Source organism: Balaenoptera ricei, chromosome 2 (genome assembly GCF_028023285.1).
Source record: "Balaenoptera ricei isolate mBalRic1 chromosome 2, mBalRic1.hap2, whole genome shotgun sequence".
Lineage (NCBI taxonomy): Eukaryota > Metazoa > Chordata > Mammalia > Artiodactyla > Balaenopteridae > Balaenoptera > Balaenoptera ricei.
In genome coordinates, this window is record NC_082640.1 from 16,127,468 (window position 1) to 16,148,675 (window position 21,208).

At 37.4% G+C, this 21,208-nt stretch overlaps 1 protein-coding gene across 1 annotated transcript in view; it reads right to left on the reverse strand.

Annotated features, from left to right (window-relative positions):
- Window positions 1-21,208, reverse strand: part of MALRD1 (MAM and LDL receptor class A domain containing 1) — a 600,449-nt gene that overhangs the window by 496,763 nt on the left and 82,478 nt on the right. The window contains exons 11-12 of the mRNA XM_059909182.1: window positions 18,662-18,811; window positions 4,959-5,056 (exon numbers count right to left, since the gene is read on the reverse strand). Of these exons, the coding sequence (XP_059765165.1) occupies window positions 4,959-5,056; window positions 18,662-18,811 (248 nt within the window). The remainder of the gene's footprint in view (window positions 1-4,958; window positions 5,057-18,661; window positions 18,812-21,208) is intronic.

Sequence of the window (21,208 nt, forward strand, 5' to 3'; positions counted from 1 at the left end):
CATGCTTCCACTGTAGCAGGCACGGGTTCCATCCCTGGTTGGGGAACTAAGATCCCACATGCCACTTGGTGCGGCCAAAACACACACACACACACACACACACACACACACACTGAATCATTCATTTTACTATAAAAAGAAAGGACACCATATCAGGTGACTTATACTACTAGTTACCGAGTGTAGGTGAATAACTAATCTTGCTCTTTGGTTTCTACAGTGCCCTGTGATATTCCCAGAGGAATGGCCAGTTCTACAAAAGAATGTAATTAGGAACAATTAGTAATTACTAATTAGTAAATCTCTGAGACTAAATCCTGCAAAGGACATTAACAGGACATTACTTAGAAGTTCAAAATAATGTCTTCTTTATTTCTCTTTTCTGTTTCATTTTATTTTGGTCTGTCTCCCGTTGGAACTCTTCAAATTTTCTGCTTTTTTCCTCAACTTTCCTATGGTCTTTGTTCCACTTGCTTCCCTATTAGGGAGCTTTTTGGTCAGATCTTCATGTCTTTTCTCAGTTATTCTCCAAATTCTCAGCTACCTCTGCCTTCTCTGCTTCATGTCGACCCCTGTCTGGTATTTGCTACACCTGTTATATCTTCAAGATCTAGAATAATAAAAAGAGTAAAACACAAAAAAGTTTTAAAAAAAAGGAAAAGAAACAAGATATCTGTAACTCCTCAAAACTCAAGTGGAATAAGTCAGTGTAGGGGAGGGGGATCATTCATCTCTCTCACACACACACACACCCCTCATCATTACCATAGTGATTCTTATGACTCCTACTCATTATCATGTTTTTGCCTATTTTTATCTGAACAAGCTTAAGTAAAAGTTTGCAATCTTCAATAAAATATAATCTGTTTTTCTCATCTAAATGATTAATCTTCATGTGTTTTGACAATGTACAACTGGGGAGAATATCTGCTCAACCTTTCCCCAATAAACCATTGCTTCCTCTAGAATCTGTCTCATGCTCTAATACTATCATTGGAGTAAACAAAACAATCAGAGAACAGATCATGAGTGCACCATTCCAAGCCTCATTGCATATTACTTTTTTTTCTAAATTTCACTCTGCTATGAGCTCATCACTCTACTTGGGGGACATTACAAGATATGGCCTTTTCAAATTCATTGAGAGAGTTGTTATAAGTGGGTTATCACTTATATATATGGTTTATACGTATATATGTGTATGTTATATATTATATATAATATATATTTATGTTTAATTTATATATTGTTACATTATATATTATATATATTTACATATAATATTATATATTATATGTATTTTATATTTTTATCACTCTCTGTAGCACTTCACACTGAACTGCTATCAGTATGCCTCACTAAATTCTATATTTTGTTATGGTAAACGTGTTTACATTGTCCCTAGTATAGTCCCAGCATTAAAGGCTATGATGAGCACAGAGTAGGGAAGCAATAGGTGTGCACTGAATCAGAGAAAGAACATTTACACTGGTATGTGTGCAATGAGGGGAGAAGTCTCAGAAGAACTATTTTTGTTTTGTTTTTTACTTCCTTGAATCTGAACCAACTGAGTTCTCACATGTCTCTCTCTGCACTGGCTGCTGGAAAACTTAGATTCAAAAATGTAGCCTGGCCCTCATAAACGTTATTTTTGGAGCCAACCTATCTTTCGTTTCATCTGTCTTTTTCCTGGTATCTCTATTCACTTCTTTTTAATTTTATGAATTTTTTGATTAAAGAGGATTAGAATAGCAAAATGAGTTGGGGAATACAAAAAAACAAAAGACACACACACAAAGTGGCATTGAAAGCGGAAGCTTCATATTACCAGTCCTGCTGTATTTAATTATGAAGTCCTAAAAGTGAGATATGTCTTTTATACAGTAACTCAAATATGAGAGTGAGAAAATATTAATATCCACATAAATCTCCTTCAGATTTTACATTTCCTAATTTATTAAAAACAGTAACAGGGCTTCCCTGGTGGCACAGTGGTTAAGAATCTGCCTGCCAATGCAGGGGACACAGGTTCGTGGCCTGGTCCAGGAGGATCCCACATGCCGCCGAGCAGCTAAACCCGTGCACCACAGCTGCTGAGCCTACGCTCTAGAGCCCGTGAGCCACAACTACTGAGCCCGCGTGCCACAACTACTGAAGCCCGCGCGCCACAATTACTGAAGCCCGCGCGCCTAGACCCCATGCTCCACAACAAGAGACACCACCGCAATGAGAAACCCGAGCATCGCAACGAAGAGTAGCCTCCACTCGCCGCAACTAGAGAAAGCCAGCTCACAGCAACGAAGACCCAACGCAGCCAAAAATAAAAAATAACAAAATAAAATAAATTAATTAAAAAAAGAAAAAGTTTAAAATAAGAAAAAAACAGTAACAGTATTTCGACAGCAATAAGAAATAGTAGCTTCTGGCTCCCATATGTTCTGTTTGTCCTATCTCCTGGCTATTCCAAGGAAAAATGCCAAATTTCCACCAGTGACCAAAGGAGCTTTTGAAGCTTTTAAATAAAAGTCCACATCTTGAACAATGTGTAGTTACAGGAACAATTCTGCATGTTGATGCCATGTGTTGGCTACACATAAAGTACAGGGTAATTCATGCAAAAAGACCCTAAAAAGCTGCTGTTAGAAAAAAGGACTCAAAAGAAAGCTTCATATTCCTTTAAAGTCCTTTCAAACAAATATTCTTAACTCTGTTAGCCTGGTATGATTATGTAGAGAAAAAAATGTAATTTCATAAAATGAAGGCTTTAATCATATCAAAGTGCCCAACTTTGGTTATTTCACCACCCCACTTTACCATTTTATAATAAAGAACATTCGCTATTCCATGAATACAACTATTATCAATCAGTATGTTCCAATTAGGAATATCAGCTGGATTTTCTGATTACTCGAGAAGATAAGAATTTGGTTTGTTAGCTTATTTTGTAACTTTCATGAAAGAAAGAATCCCACATTACCACAAACTTATAAAACAGTAATAGTATATTCTTAGACTACTCCTATGGGAGAGAACTTTGGCCATGTGTATCTCAGACTATAAATAACCTCTAACAATCTAATAGTAATTCTAAGCTGGAAAGTACTATAAAGTAATCCAAATATCCCTCCCTCTAACTCAAAGATTACCAACATTCAAGCAGATATAGATAAAAGGGAAAAAACAAATACCTCTTTGGCAGTCTGTAATACTCTTACTTTTCCACAAACCAAGGCAAACCTCTAAATCAGTATCCAAGGCCTTGGAAGGTTGAGGACTTGGTTCTGAGAGATAAACCACCAAGTATCTAAATTGTCCATTGCTTTCACTGAGGCTCCGCCCCAATAGCTCCCACAGGTAAGCTCCAAATTTAAGCCACAATAGAGAAAAATGTCAAGTAGAAACAATCATAAATTGTGGGTCAATCCCTATGACCACAAATTAATGGCTACCCACATACAACAATGGGAAATGCAGATCATCTTTAAAAAGAAGAAAACTGTATGATTTCTCAGTGAGTCTCAGAATTTCTAATAAGCTCTTAGTGTTAGTGTTCACATTTCTGTAAAAGAGGCAGAATTAACAAATTCTATTCTTTTTTTATCCAGTGTCATTAATGAATTTAACAATAGCAATTGCATTACTTTGGTATATGACCTTAAATTAAAGTTCAGTAAGCCTGTATAGTACTTTTAAAGAGCAAGTAAACGCTTCAGGAGTTCTCAAAAAAAACAAAAAACAAAAAACAAAAACCCTACATCTATCACATAAGATTTAATTAAAATAAACCACAGGTAGGAGACTCCAGAGTCCATCTGGGTGAGGTGGAAGTGGAGTCCAGGCAGTTGCTTTAATCCAAATTCCCACAGAGAAATGGGCAGCAAAAACCAAAGGGGGAAAAAAAAGAGAAGGACAACCTATTAAGAGTTCTGGACACACTCACTGAGAATTATATCAAGCTGAAAGTATAATTAAATTTATACTTTAATTAAAAAGGTCTGATGATCTGTAATTTATCATCAGGAATGCCTGTGTTAGTGCTGTAACCCTGCGTTTCTAGGTAATGAATTTAGTGCATGGCACTATTGATCCCTTCATTATTTTCTGATAACCAAGAAAAAGAAAAAAAGCTGAAATCCTAAAGGCTTAGAGACATGTCAGAACTCTCAAAAGGACGGAAAGCAAGGCAAGCTGAACAGAAGCATCTAATAGGCATTCATGTTACGGAAAGTAAAGGGATTATGTTTATTGAACACCTAATACCTGCCAAGTACTTTTCCAGGTGCTTTACTTAATCACGTTTGAATTCTCACAACCATGTGAAGAAGGCAGGCTAACACTATGCTTCCAGTGTGGACACTGAGTCTCAAAGGAAGCATATCGTTTGTAGCAGAACTGAGATTGGAACCAGGTGGAACTAGGTCCATCTGACTCCAAAGTCCCTCTTCTTTCTTCTCTGTTGTGCTGTGGAAATGACCTGAGTATTTTATCCCTTGGTCTGTGTTTACCTGGCACCAGAAGGACTAACTGAAAAAATAAAATTTTGGAAATGTAATTATTTTTTCTGCACATATTTATCTTTCTTTATTCATCCTTTCATTTTTCTTTCAGTAGAACTTGTTGAGCTGCTTTTATTTTCCTCAACTAACACTGTTGGCCAAGATAACAAGCAGTTTGCGCAACCTGTATCCACAGCTTTAAATTATTGAAAGAACTACATGGAAAGAATGCAAAATGACAGAAATATTTTTGAATAGGCCCCTCAAAAGAAGGGTGTAAGTTATATACTGCAAATGTCTTCTGGAACAAAATGACATTTCATGTTGAAATAGCTCATATAAATCTCTCAGTTCATTGTGAAAATATTAGTAAAACACAGCAGGCATGTACTAGCTAGAGTAACCCAAGCTTAACAGTTTACAACTACAGAATGGCCAATGGAAATTCCAATAATTGGGTACCTGACACAGGGTAGAGGCATTGAGTGATTTTGTAAGAACAGGACTTCCAAGCTTGGCCACTGCAGGTGATCCATGTGCCCCCAAATAAATAAACGATCCTGCAAAAACAAACGTAAAGCCATAGGGATACAAGTTCTACTGTTGGACATTTAGTCGTTCTTTGCACTAACGTGCACACATTCAACTGTCAATCAGATAAAGAAAATTACATTTTTACTTCTTAACCATTAAGCTCTGTAGATAACAAAAAAAGTGCTTTCATATGGATAACATTAAATATCTAAAATAAAACCCAAGTGATGAAAAACAAGCTCTTGATCTAAATCCTCTCAACAAATATGTTTATTGGCTTAACTCACCTCACAGTTAGAAATCAAATTAAATGAAGCTTCTAAGTTTACAATTAGATATTCAACATACCCTTACAAAATTCCCATGAGACATTTGCTTGTAAGTTTCTTCGCGATGTACTGAAGGATAGGAATCTATAGAATGCGTTTGGTTTCTCCTGGGGCTTACATGTTTGACACTGTTGTCTGTGCTAGTGGGGATGAAAGCTTAATTAAAGATCTAATCTAGTGTTAACAAAATAACTGCTTTTAGATTTTAACTACAGTGGATGTGCTCATGGCAAATGTACGCGGGGGATAACATCTCTTAGCAGCTGGAAGGATCACACATTCTGAACGGCTGTCAGGGGTAGCTTCCTTGAATAATGAAAATCTACAAGGAAGGTTATGCTAAACTATGTCAAGTCCTGATCCTGCCCCTTGATAATCATAGAGTGATGGGCAACTTGGAAAGCCAACTATTTTGATGAAAAAAACACATTCAGAAGGTGATTTTGTTAGACACAGATCAACGCTGACTGCACAGAATGAAAAGGATTTCAGAATTAAAACATATTACTTTATAGATACCACCACATGTTTAACCAAACAACCAAGGTTGCAAGTCAGCAGTGTGGTCTCTGAGTGGGAAAAATAGAACCCAGTTTATATGGGTGTTAAATCTCAAAGCCAGTTGGGAAGGATAAAGATCACTGTTCCCCAAATCCAAACTAAGAGTAATAGAAACAGCATATATGAGCTCATTAAATTCTCCATTTCACCTATAAAAGAGTAGAGCAGGAAAAGATGATTTTGAAAAATTAATCCAGCTTAAAAATCCTTTACTTGAAGTTCAAGTAAAACTCAACTGAATAATGTCAAGAGTAATTAAAATTCTAAAATTAACATACATTCAAAGATCTTACTCCCCTGGTCATTTAAAACAATATGGATGATTTCAAACAAGCAGTTAATGAAAGATGAAACATATAAACACTAAAACTCCAAAATCTAAAGGAAGCAAAGGGTTTGAACAAATTGATTATGCCACAAAAGTAACTGGAAAAGTGATAGGAAAAAAATCTACCAGAACATATGGCCCTACAGCTGAATTTTATTTAATTTTATTTAATTTTTAAAGAATAAATACTAGCACATGACTTGCATATATCTCAGGTCTTAGAAAACTATGGAGAGCTCCCTGACTCATTTTATGATGCCAGATATCTCTGTTAAGAATGATGAAAATAGAATAAAAATAGAGCAATATCACTCATGATCATACATACAAAATTCAAATTAAAATGTTTCAATTGCATCTGAAATTCTTATCAAAAAATAATGTATCCTGACGAGTGAGCTTTCCAAGAATAGAGGTTTGGTTTGATTTAACAGACCTATCAACAGTCAATTAGATCAACAAATTAAAGAGTAAAATCATAGATTCATATCAACAAATATTGAAAAGACTGTGAAAAACAGTCAGCCATTCCAAATAACCTCAATAAAATATTTTAAAAAAACAATTAATAAAGATTAATGACCAACCACAAAATAAATAACATTTTCAATGGTAAACAACAAAACTATTTTAATTAAAATGAGAAACTACCTAGAGAATTGTGTCACCATTAGTAATTAGAGGATATATGAGATAATATTAATTATCGTGGACTAGGATTATCTTATAAATCTAGTAAATGTGGAAGTCAAGAGAATAAAATTTCTAGTAAACACAATAGAAAAGTAGAGATAGAGTTCCACAAGTACTGCCAATAATATAATTGTAAAAATAGAAACCCAAACAGATGCTATCTTTTAATAAAGACAAGTATGAATAAAAGAATTTAGTAAGGTAAATAGAAACAGAGAAACACTTTTAAGTCATTTTTATTTATTTTAGCAGTAAGACACGGGATGTAGAGTGGTAAGAAATATTCTACTCACAGTTAACAACAATAATACAAAATACGTAGGAATAAATTTAACAAGAATGGGATAGGACTTATATGAAGAACATTATAAAACTCCATGGAATACTATAAGTCTTCTGATTAAATGAAAAGAGATAACATGTTATTAGATGGAAAGATGATATTATGAAAATATTATGTTAGTAAAAACTGATGTGGACGCTAAATGTAATCCTGAGAGAATTTTAACCAAATATTTGAAAAACAGATAATACTCACTTAAAGTTTATATATGCAGGTTAGGCCTAAAGATACTGAACTCTGACCCCAGACCCATGTACTTCTAGGAATACATCTCTGGATTTATTTTCTTGCAAGCCTGCTCCACAGAATACACTGAGTTAAGAGACCTGTGGAATTACAGTATGCCAAAGAGACTGTTCCTGTTAATCCGAACTGTTCATTGTAAAACTCTTGTACACCCATATACCCCAGACGGGCTAGCTGACCAGCACAGTATAAAAATAAAGAATGGAGGGGTGATTTTTGGCTGTGTTGGGTCTTCGTTGCTGTGCGCAGGCTTTCTCTAGTTGTGGCGGGCGGGGGCTGCTCTTCGTTGTGGTGTGCGGCCTTCTTGTTTTGGTGGCTTCTCTTGCTGCGAAGCATGGGCTCTGGGCACACGGGCTTCAGTAGTTGTGGCGTGCGGGCTCTAGAGCACAGGCTCAGTGGTCGTGGCTTGGTTGCTCCGCTGCATATGGGATCTTCCCGGACCAGGGACTGAACCTGTGTCCCCTGCGTTGGCAGGTAGATTCTTGTCCACTGCACCACCAGGTGTATAGTGAGGAGGAACAAAGATGGCAGAGTAGAAAGACATGCTCTCACTCCCTCCTGTGAGAACACCTGAATCACAACTAGCTGCTACACAATCATCGACAGGAAGACACTGGAACTCACCAAAAAAGATACCCCACATTCAAAGACAAAGGAGAAACTGCAATGAGACGGTAGGAGGGGCACAATCACAGTAAAATCAAATCCCATAACTGCTGGGTGGGTGACTCACAGACTGGAGAACACTTATACCACAGAAGACCACCCACTGGAGTGAAGGTTCTGAGCCCCATGTCAGACTTCCCAACCTAGGGGTCTGGCAACAGGAAGAGAAATTCCTAGATAATCAGACTTTGAAGCCTAGTGGGATTTGATTGCAGGACTTCGACAGGACTGGGGGAAACAGAGACTCCACTCTTGGAGGGCACACACAAAGCAATGTGTGCATCGGGACCCAGGGGAAGGAGCAGTGACCCCAGGGGAGACTGAACCAGACCTACCTGCTAGTGTTGGAGGGTCTCCTGCAGAGACAGGGGGGTGGCTGCAGCTCACCGTGGGGACAAGGACACTGGCAGCAGAAGTTTTAGAAGTACTCCTTGGTGTGAGCCCTCCCAGAGTCTCTCATTAGCCCCATCAAAGAGCCCAGGTAGGCTCCAGTGTTGGGTTGCCTCAGGCCAAACAACCAACAGGGAGGGAACCCAGCCCCACCCAGCCCCACCCATTAGCAGTCAAGCAGATTAAACTTTTACTGAGCTCCACCCATCAGAGCAACAGTCAGCTCTACCCACCACCAGTCCCTCCCATCAGAAAACTTACATAAGCCTCTTAGATAGCCTCATACACCAGAGGCAGAGAGAAGCAAGAAGAACTACAATCCTGCAGCCTGTGGAACAAAAACCACATTCACAGAATGACAGACAAGATGAAAAGGCAGAGGGCTATGTACCAGATGAAGGAACAAGATAAAACCCCAGAAAAACAACTAAATGAAGTGGAGATAGGCAACCTTCCAGAAAAAGAATTCAGAATAATGATAGTGAAGATGATCCAGGACCTCAGAAAAAGAATGGAGGCAAAGATCAAGAAGATGCAAGAAATCTTTAACAAAGACCTAGAAGAATTAAAGAACAAACAAACAGAGATGAACAATACAATAACTGAAATGAAAACTACACTAGAAGGAATCAATAGCAGAATAACTGAGGCAGAAGAACAGGTAAGCGACCTGGAAGACAGAATGGTGGAATTCACTGGTGCGGAACAGAATAAAGAGAAAAGAATGAAAAGAAATGAAGACAGCCTAAGAGACCTCTGGGACAACATTAAACGCAACAACATTCGCATTATAGGGGTCCCAGAAGGAGAAGAGAGAGAGAAAGGACCCAAGAAAATATTTGAAGCGATTATAGTCGAAAACTTCCCTAACATGGGAAAGGAAACAGCCACCCAAGTCCAGGGAGCGCAGAGAGCCCCAAACAAGATAAACCCGAGGAGAAACATGCCAAGACATGTAGTAATCAAATTGGCAAAAATTAAAGACAAAGAAAAATTATTGAAAGCAGCAAGGGAAAAACAACAAATAACATACAAGGGAACTCCCATAAGGTTAACAGCTGATTTCTCAGAAGAAACTCTACAAGCCAGAAGGGAGTGGCATGATATACTTAAAGTGTTGAAAGGGAAGAACCCACAACCAAGATTACTCTACTTGGCAAGGATCTCATTCAGATTTGATGGAGAAATCAAAAGTTTTACAGACAAGAAAAAGCTAAGAGAATTCAGCACCAACAAACCAGCTCTACAACAAATGCTAAAGGAACTTCTCTAAGTGGGAAACACAAGAGAAGAAAAGGACCTACAAAAACAATTCAGAAAATGGTCACAGGAACATACATGTCGATAATTACCTTAAACATGAATGTATTAAATGCTCCAACCAAAAGACACAGGCTTGCTGAATGGATATAAAAACAAGACCCATATATATGCTGTCTACAAGAGACGCGCTTAAGACCTAGGGACACATACAGACTGAAAGTGAGGGGATGGAAAAAGATATTCCATGCAAATGGAAATCAAAAGAAAGCTGGAGGGCTTCCCTGGTAGCGCAGTGGTTGAGAACCTGCCTGCCAATGCAGGGGACACGGGTTCGAGCCCTGGTCTGGGAAGATCCCACATTCCGTGGAGCGACTAGGCCCGTGAGCCACAATTACTGAGCCTGTGCGTCTGGAGCCTGTGCTCCGCAACAAGGGAGGCCGTGATAGTGAGCGGCCCGCACACCGCGATGAAGAGTGGTCCCCACTTACCGCAACTGGAGAAAGCCCTCACACAGAAACGAAGACCCAACACAGCCATAAATAAATAAAATAAAATAAATTAATTAATTAAAATAAAAAACAAAAAACAAAAAAGAAAGCTGGAGTACCAATACTCATATCAGGTAAAATAGACGTTAAAAGAAAGCGGGAGTAGCAATACTCATAACAGACAAAATAGACTTTAAAATAAAGAATGTTACAAGAGACAAGGAAGGACACTACATAATGATCAAGGGTTCAATCCAAGAAGAAGATATAACACTTATAAATATATATGCACCCAACATAGGAGCACCTCGATACATTATGCAACTGCTAACAGCTATAAAAGGGGAAATCAACAGTAATACAATAATAGTGGGGGACTTTAACACCTTGCTTACACCAATGGACAGATCATCCAAAATGAAAATAAATAAGGAAACAGAAGCTTTAAATGACACAATAGACCAGATAGATTTAACTGATATTTATAGGACATTCCATCCAAAAACACAGATTACACTTTCTTCTCAAGTGCACACGGAACATTCTCCAGGATAGATCACATCTTGGGTCACAAATCAAGCCTCAGTAAATTTAAGAAACCTGAAATCATATCAAGCATCTTTTCTGACCACAACGCTATGAGATTAGAAATGAATTACAGGGAAAAAAACGTAAAAAACACAAAACACATGGAGGCTGAACAATACGTTACTAAATAACCAAGAGATCACTGAAGAAATCAAAGAGGAAATCAAAAAATACCTAGAGACAAATGACAATGAAAACACAATGATCCAAAACCTATGGGATGCAGCAAAAGCAGTTCTAAGAGGGAAGTTTATAGCTATACAAGCCTACCTCAAGAAACAAGAAAAATCTCAAATAAACAATCTAACCTTACACCTAAAGGAACTAGAGAAAGAAGAACAAACAAAACCCAAAGTTAGCAGAAGGAAAGAAATCATCAAGATCAGAGCAGAAATAAATGAAATAGAAACAAAGAAAGCAATACCAAAGACCGATAAAACTAAAAGCTGGTTCTTTGAGCAGATAAACAAAACTGAGAAACCATTAGCCAGACTCATCAAGAAAAAGAGGGAGAGGACTCAAATCAATAGAATTAGAAATGAAAAAGGAGAAATTACAACAGACACCGCAGAAATACAAAGCATCCTAAGAGACTACTACAAGCAACTCTATGCCAATAAAATGGACAACCTGGAAGAAATGGACAAATTCTTAGAAAGGTAAAACCTTCCAAGACTGAACCAGGAAGAAACAGAAAATATGAACAGACCAATCACAGGAAATGAAATTGACACTGTGATTAAAAATCTTCCAACAAACAAAAGTCCAGGGCCAGATGGCTTCACAGGTGAAATCTACCAAACATTTAGAGAAGAGTTAACACCCATCCTTCTCAAACTCTTCCAAAAAATTGCAGAGGAAGGAACACTCCCAAACTCATTCTATGAGGCCACCATCACCCTGATACCAAAACCAGACAAAGATACCACACACAAAAAAAATTACAGACCAATATCACTGATAAATATAGATGCAAAAATCCTCAACAAAATACTAGCAAACAGAATCCAACAACACATTGAAAAGGTCATGCACCATGATCAAGTGGGATTTATCCCAGGGATGCAAGGATTCTTCAATATACGTAAATCAATCAATGTGATACACCATATTAACAAATTGAAGAATAAAAACCATATGATCATCTCAATAGATGCAGAAAAAGCTTTTGACAAAATTCAACACCCATTTATGATAAAAACTCTCCAGAGAGTGGGCATAGAGGGAACCTACCTCAACATAATAAAGGCCATATACGACAAACCCACAGCAAACATCATCCTCAATGGTGAAAAACTGAAAGCATTTCCTCTAAGACAAGGAACGAGACAAGGATGTCCACTCTCACCACTATTATTCAACATAGTTTTGGAAGTTTTAGCCACAGCAATCAGAGAAGAAAAAGAAATAAAAGGAATACAAATTGGAAAAGAAGAAGTAAAACTGTCACTGTTTGCAGATGACATGATACTATACATAGAGAATCCTAAAGATGCTACCAGAAAACTACTAGAGCTAATCAATGAATTTGCTAAAGTTGCAGGATACAAAATTGATGCAAAGAAATCGCGTGCATTCCTATACACTAATGATGAAAAATCTGAAAGACAAATGAAGGAAACACTCCCATTTACCATTGCAACAAAAAGAATAAAATACCCAGTAATAAACCTACCTAGGGAGACAAAAGACCTGTATGCAGAAAACTATAAGACACTGATAAAGGAAACTAAAGATGATACCAACAAATGGAGAGATGGGCCATGTCCTTGGATTGGAAGAATCAATATTGTGAAAATAACTATACTACCAAAAGCAATCTACAGATTCAGTGCAATCCCTATCGAATTACCAATGGCATTTTTTACGGAACTAGAACAAAAAGTCTTAAAATTTGTGTGGAGACACAAAAGACCCCGCATAACCAAAGCAGTCTTGAGGGAAAAAAAACGGAGCTGGAGGAATCAGACTCCCTGACTTCAGACTATACTACAAAGCTACAGTAATCAAGACAATACGGTGCTTGCACAAAAACAGAAACATAGATCAATGGAACAAGATCGAAAGCCCAGAGATAAACCCATGCACCTATGGTCAACTACTCTATGACAAAGGAGGCAAAGATATACAGTGGAGAAAAGACAGTCTCTTCAATAAGTGGTGCTGGGAAAACTAGACAGCTACATGTAAAAATATGAAATTAGAACACTCCCTAACACCATACACAAAAATAAACTCAAAATGGATTAAAGACCTAAATGTAAGGCCAGACACCATCAAACTCTTAGAGGAAAACATAGGAAGAACACTCTTTGACATAATTCACAGCAAGATCTTTTTTGATCCACCTCCTAGAGTAATGGAAATAAAAACAAAAATAAACAAATGGGACCTAATGAAACTTCAAAGCTTTTGCACAGCAAAGGAAACCATAAACAAGACGAAAAGACAACCCTCAGAATGGGAGAAAATATTCGCAAATGAATAAACGGACAAAGGATTAATCTCCAAAATATATAAACAGCTCATGCAGCTCAATATTAAAGAAACAAACAACCTAATCCAAAAATGGCAAGAAGACCTAAATAGACATTTCTCCAAAGAAGACATACAGATGGCTAAGAAGCACATGAAAAGCTGCTCAACATCACTAATTATTAGAGAAATGCAAATCAAAACTACAGTGAGGTATCACCTCACACCAGTTAGAATGGGCATCATCAGAAAATCTACAAACAACAAATGCCGGAGAGGGTGTGGAGAAAAGGGAACCCTCTTGCACTGTTGCTGGGAATGTAAATTGATACAGTCACTATGGAGAACAGTATGCAGGTTCCTTAAAAAACTAAAAATAGAATTACCATATGATCCAGCAATCCCACTACTGGGCATATACCCAGAGAAAACCATAATTCAAAAAGACGCATGCACCCCAATGTTCATTGCAGCACTATTTACAATAGCCAGGTCATGGAAGCAACCTAAATGCCCATCGACAGATGAATGGATAAAGAAGTTGTGGTACATATATACAATGGAATATCACTCAGCCATAAAAAGGAACGAAATTGGGCCATTTGTTGAGACGTGGATGGATCTAGAGACTGTCATAGAGTGTGAAGTAAGTCAGAAAGAGAAAAACAAATATCGTATATTAACCCATGTATGCAGAACCTAGAAAAATGGTACAGATGAACCGGTTTGCAGGGCAGAAGTTGAGTCACAGATGTAGAGAGCAAACATATGGACACCAAGGGGAGAAAGCCGCGGGGGGGGTGGTGTTGGTGGTGTGATGAATTGGGCGATTGGGATTGACATGTATACACTGATGTGTATAAAATTGATGACTAATAAGAACATGCTGTATAAAAAAATAAATAAAATAAAGTTCAAAAATAAAAAAAAATAAAATAAAAAAGAATGGAGGGGTCAGTCTCTCCATGTTAAGCTTTCCAGGCCAGCCTCAACCTCGGATGGGCCCCCTTAATACAATGGCCCGGAAGGGACTCCTTACATGCTGTGAGAACATTTATAACGACTTTATAATGAATTTAGGTAAAAATATCACAAATATTACCATTAAGAAGGAAGAAAGAAATCATAAATAAAACCAACGAAAGGAGGTTTGGATCAGGAATGCAAGGATGGTTTAATATTTGAAAAATCATTCATTTTATTAGAAACAAAAAGGATAATATCATGATCATATGATTATCACAACATATGCTGAAAAAAGCATGTGACAAGTTTTAACATGCTAACATACGTGTGTGTGTGTGTGTGTATATATATATATAAACTTAACACACTATGAATAGAAGGAAACATCTTTTTTTTTCTTTTAGCATCTTTATTGGAGTATAATTACTTTACAATGGTGTGTTAGTTTCTGCTGTATAACAAAGTGAATCAGCTATACATATATGCCCACATCTCCTCCCTCTTGCATCTCCCTCCCAGCCTCCCTATCCCACCCCTCTAGGTGGACACAAAGCACTGAGCTGATCTCCTTGTGCTATGCTTGGAAACATCTTTATCTGAAACAAAACAATCTTTTAGGATCTACAGCATTCAAGGCTGAATTACTGACAGCTTTTCCCCTAAATAGGAACAAGACAAGTACAGCAGCTATCACAAGCTCTATTTAACATTTTTCCGAAGTCCTATCTAGGGCGATAAAACTAGAAAAAAACAGAAGGCTTAAGATTTAGAAAGAAGGAAGTAAAATTGTCATTATTTGAAGACAAAGTAATTATGAACCCAGAAAATTTGAAACATTTATAAATTCTTAACTATAATAAAAAAAATTAACAAGGTCATTGAATACAAGGTCAGTTTTTAAAAATATAATTGCACTTATATATACAGCAACCAAAAAAAATAAGGTTTTAAAAGGTGACACAGTAGCTGCAAAAATATTAAAAACCTAAGAAAATACTAGCAAAATATTTTTAAGTCTATGCACTGAAAGCTTCAAATATTTAGAGAAATTAAAGATCTAAATAAATTGAAAAATTAGAAACATCTGAAAAATCATTTTTCAGTGAAAGACAAATCAAGGTTACACACGAAAAATCATTTTATACCCATAGTTTTTTAAAAATTAAGAGAATATAATGTCTATTGATGGTAGGCAAATAGAAAAAAAGCACTCTTTTTTGCTGCTGGAATTTTAAGTATTAAAATTTGAGGGGAAAGTACATATCTTTTGGTAAAAAAATAGGAGTCTCACTTTTAGTCATTTACTGCATAGAATAAAAGTTCCCCATATAAGAAAATGCATATAAGTATGGATTTTGCAGCATTGTCATAATATTGTCACTCAATAAGATTATGGCTAGATATATAATGGCATATCCAGACAAAAGAAATAAAGCAAAAAAACAAAAAGAATTAGGCTTTTTCTGTTTCCAGGCAAGGTTGAGTATCAGGGACCAGATTTAGTCTTCTGTCTAACAGTAGCAAAGAAATCAAAACAATATATACTAAATAATAGTTTTCAAATGTAGGACAATGGGAATGTAGAACCACAGGATAACGATCTCTGAGAGGGGAAACAAATGAACTAAGCCATACAATTTCCCCAGCTTACTGCCTAAACCGCGTTTCCAGCTGCCATTCAGGGAGGGGGAAGCCAGGAGGAGTGTGGTGGTCTCCTCAAGTTGAAAAGATAGCACCTCGGGGAGACTCAAGTGGCTATAGTTCATAAAGCAGAGTTCCAGGAGGGGAGAGCTGCAAAGAGAGAGAGCTCCAGAGATCTCCAGAGAGTTCCCCCCAAATTTCCACCTGAGTACTGACCAGGGCATGGATATAAGGAAACTACCTGAGCTGAGGCTGGAGGAAAACCTTCTAAAAGGGGCAGCTGAAACATTGCCCCAAGGTCACAAAGGGCCAGCAATAGTAGGGTCTTTTCACTAACCAGAGTGGAAATGTTAATTATACATAGGAATTGGAAAGAGTGCTCAAGTTAAATGAAAACTTATATCCAGACAAAACCTGTAGGCAAATCTTATAGAATATTCATAATCACCAAAATTTAGAAACAACCCAAATATTCTTCCACCTGTGTACACCCAACTCTAGTAATATGATATATACTCAATAACTGGTTTGAGAAAGGAAAAAAAAAAAAAACATTATATGAGCTTGGAGGAAATGTACTATTAATACATATAGTTCTAATAATTAATAGTCTCCTTCCTATCATAAACTTTAAATTTAATCCAACCTGTCACAGAATCTTAAGGGAAAAATAAGACTCATTGGCACAAAAGCAAAAATTAAGATCTCACTCCACTGTTAAATAATAAGCTGCATTTATAGTTTTAGATAACGGATAGATAGCCAAAGTCTCCCTCCCATCCCCTAACATCCTCCCCAACTAACCCCAATTTCCAGTGGCTAAAGACACAGTCAACACTGTTAGTTTTCACATACTTCTTTGGAAATCTCAAAGGAGAAACAAATATAATAACGGGGTTATACAAGTGGGGTTATACAAGCTTAAAGAGGATCTACAGTACAGTTGTCTTATTATTAAGTTAATATGATACTAATGTACCTTTGTAATGTTATCCAAACAAAACAAAAACAGAACAAAACCCTTCTGTTTTCCTTGGAGCTTCACAAAGCCTTATTGGAATGCCATATGTAGTTATGGTTGCTCTATTTTAAGGGGATATGTAAAAATTGTACTGCTGATTAAAAGTATACATGGGCACTTAGGTTGCTTCCATGTCCTGGCTATTGTACATAGAGCTGCAATGAACATTTTGGTACATGACTCTTTTTTTTTTTTTTTTTTTTAATTAATCATTTATTTATTTATTCATGGCAGTGTTGGGTCTTCGCTTCTGCGCGAGGGCCCTCCCCAGCTGTGGCAAGTGGGGGCCACTCCTCACCGCGGTGCGCGGGCCTCTCACCACCGCGGCCTCTCCCGCCGCAGAGCACAGGCTTCAGACGCGCAGGCTCAGCAATTGTGGCGCACGGGCCCAGCTGCTCCGCGGCATGCGGGATCCTCCCAGACCAGGGCTCGAACCCGTGTCCCCTGCATTGGCAGGCAGACTCTCAACCACTGCGCCACCAGGGAAGCCCCCATGACTCTTTTTGAATTATGGTATTCTCAGGGTATATGTCCAGTAGTGGGAACAGATGAATGGATAAAGAAGATGTGGCACATACATACAATGGAATATTACTCAGCCATAAAAAGAAACGAAATTGAGTTATTTGTAATGAGTTGGATGGACCTAGAGTCTGTCATACAGAGTGAAGTAAGTCAGAAAGAGAAAAACAAATACCATATGCTAACACATATATATGGAATCTAAGGGAAAAAAGGTCCTGAAGAATGTAGGGGCAAGACGGGAATAAAGACACAGACCTACTAGAGAATGGACTTGAGAATATGGGGAGGGGGAAGGGTAAGCTGTGACAAAGTGAGAGAGTGGCATAGACATATATACACTACCAAACGTAAAATAGATAGCTAGTGGGAAGCAGCCGCATAGCACAGGGAGATCAGCTCGGTGCTTTGTGACCACCTAGAGAGGTGGGATAGGGAGGGTGGGAGGGAGGGAGATGCAAGAGGGAAGAGATATGGGAACATATGTATATGCATAACTGATTCACTTTGTTATAAAGCAGAAACTAACACACCATTGTAAAGCAATTATACTCCAATACAGATGTTTAAAAAAAAAAAGAATAAATATACAAATGAGAAAAAAAAAAAAGAAAAGTATATATGGGGAAGAAGTAAGATTGTTTATTACAAAGAAGCCATAAGAGTGATTACATTGCATTCAAGTATTTGTAGATTTATTTTAAAGATAGTGCTAACTCTCTGTTCTCTGTTCTTAGAAAAAGGATTAAACTATTTTTCTTTCTGTTTTATGAAATTTGGATTGCTCTAAAAAGAAGACCACCCTACTGTACATGATTCATGACAACTAGAGAAAATTACCAGAAGACTTTTCCCCTCTTCATGCCTTCAATCCAACCTTTTAAAAAGTGTAACAAAAAGTTTTGTTATTAAAACAATGCTCCTTTCAGGAAACTCAATTAAGCACAAATTATTAAGTTGATCAGGACAATTTAAAGCAAGACAAACCAGAGTTCCATTTATAAAGTCTATATATAGAAGTGAAAATACATAGTATCATCATTCCACAACAGGAAAGAAAGACAACAATTTTGGGGGAGAAGAAAAAAAAAAAAAGAGGAAAATGTCCTACCATGATTTGTGTTTGTTGTGTTCTCAGCATCAGGAAGATGGCGGTCTACACTCGTCAACCTTTTCACGAATTCCCAGTGTGAATCTTCTTCTGTGAGAAGTGGCTCCCAGCCACAGAAACCAGACTCAAAGCCACACCTGAGATGATTTGCTGTTATGCACGAAAAGAAAACTGGTAAGGAGAAACGAAGGGGAAGCAAGCAGGGAAACATTGACTCTATGTTAGCCAATCCACTTAGGCAGTCAGAACTGTCACTCCACTTCGTAAAGAATGTTTCCTGATCATCAGAGTAGTTTTACTTTTTCCAGCCTCACAAAGTGTTCCATGTGCTGTGTGAGGCATTGCCCTTCTACACTCTTCTGTCTCCAAGCCTGGCACATTCCACCCTGGTTGGCCATCTCCACTGCATTTAATGACACAGGGTGAAACTCTACAGCTTTTCAGAGAGTAACCAATTCACCTGCCAAGATGAAAAAGATTCACCCACCAAGATGGTTAAAAAAAATTTGAAAGGATGGTATTTAAATTAATTCTAGACACCTGAAGAGCTTGAGGTCAGCACCTTAGAATTCATTCTATTATGCTAGTTTGTTTCTCAAAAAAAAAAAAAAAAAATCCCTAGCCACTTTGCATTGCAGGTAAATTAGATATTTTGAACTTTGCTTTGTTTCCCCTTCTTAATACACAACTAAAAAGTTGAAAAATACTTAAGTTCCTACATTTATCACAAAGCACGACTTCTAGAGAAAGTTGGGATTTGGGGTAAGCTTCCTAAGCACCTTTCCTAGCTTTTTCACCAAGTTAGTGAGGAAAAAACAAAAGTTTCAGCGGACTGGGCCATACACCAGAAGTTCTAACAACTTGATTTGTGCTTTCAAGAAATTAGCTTTTATGTGTTTAAATTTTCTTTTCCTGAAATAAGAATCATAGTATCAGCCTATCTTAGTTTGGGGGATAAATTAATACAATTAATTTAAAACGTATTTCCTGGTATTCCTCTTTATGCAGACACATTTTCATAACAGATGGGAGGACAAAATAATTCTTGGTCAGAAAACACCTAAAGTTTTGACAAGCTCCCTAACAACACAATTCTATCATCTTTAATAAAAGTAATAATAGATGTGTTCCCACTGAGCTCCAAGTATGTGTCAAGTATTTTGCATATATTACCATTTGTTTTCACAAATGCCCTACACAGCAAGCGTAATTATCCCCAAAAGATTTTCTTTTTGAAACTTTAGCACTAAGCAACTCACCTATGGTAAATTTTAGTAAATGGAATATCCAAGCTTTGAGTTGTTTGACACCAAAGCTTATACTTTGAAGCCTCCCTGCACCTGGGACTCTGTCTCAAAATTTAAAAGACTGCTTCACTGTATGCTTGCTCTGAACCATTATTTTCAGTTTTAAATAATGTGAGCAATTTTATCAGCATATTGAATAAGCTCACTATATCTTAATAATCAAAGGATCTTCAAATTTCTATAAAAATGGATGCCTGGTTTCATGACCAGATATTTCATCACTAACGTTGTCAACTCTTAAAACACTGAAGTGCACTTTGCAAGTGACAGGGCGACTTAAATTTTCTCTACATGTAAATTAAACATATAGATCTTAGAGCTATGCTTGTTTAGACAGTCATATAATGGATATATAATGAAAGATATTTTTCTTTACAAGCAAATATTATTTTCCCCTTAAATATATTTCCCAAAAAATAAAAACAAGCAAGTTAACTATCAAATAATAATGAAAAACTGTTGCACATCACCTAATGGTGAATCAACATGACAAGGAGATGCTGTTCACCCACATAGTACTTAGCTGGAAATCTATTGCTTCTGGACGTTTTCCTTTTCACAGCTCTGGCTACAGAGTTGATAAGATACTGTTATTGATAAAAAGTTAATGCTCCAAGGAGAGCCTCTTCTGTTTTGTGACAGTCTTAAGAACCTATGACCTAGCTGTGACTGTCTCCCTGGGCATCCAGGAAATCCTCTCATCTAGGTCTTTGGTCCTCTGTGAACTTTGCCACCTGCCAAGCCACCTCCCAGCTCTTCTAAGTCAGTTGGTAGAATGTAGAAATAGACAAGATTTGAAATATATACTTGACCTCTGAAATGTGCTTATAAGTTGCAAATTCTTGGTTGTGAACTTGGTCAAGGAATCCTTCCACCTCCCCCACCATGGGTACCCTCAATTCCTAAAGGCACACATCCTTGGAATAGAAAATCTTCCATCTGGGTTGGCCCAGGATTGTCCCAGGTTACACCCGTTGTCCAAGGATAATAATACCTCTCCTCTCTTTCCTCTCAAGTGACTCTGTTTGGGCAATAAATTATATATTAATTCACAAAGGAAGCAAGTCCATGCAGATAACAATCTTATTGTTATATGCAATGGTGTGAAATAGCTATAAGACCAGTGAGTGTGGAAATGGAAAGTCAAAGTCACCCAAGCATCACCAAACCCTTCCGCAGACTCTTCACATCTGTGCCTGTGTCACTCAACTGCAAAAATGTAAAGAAGATTTCAAGACAA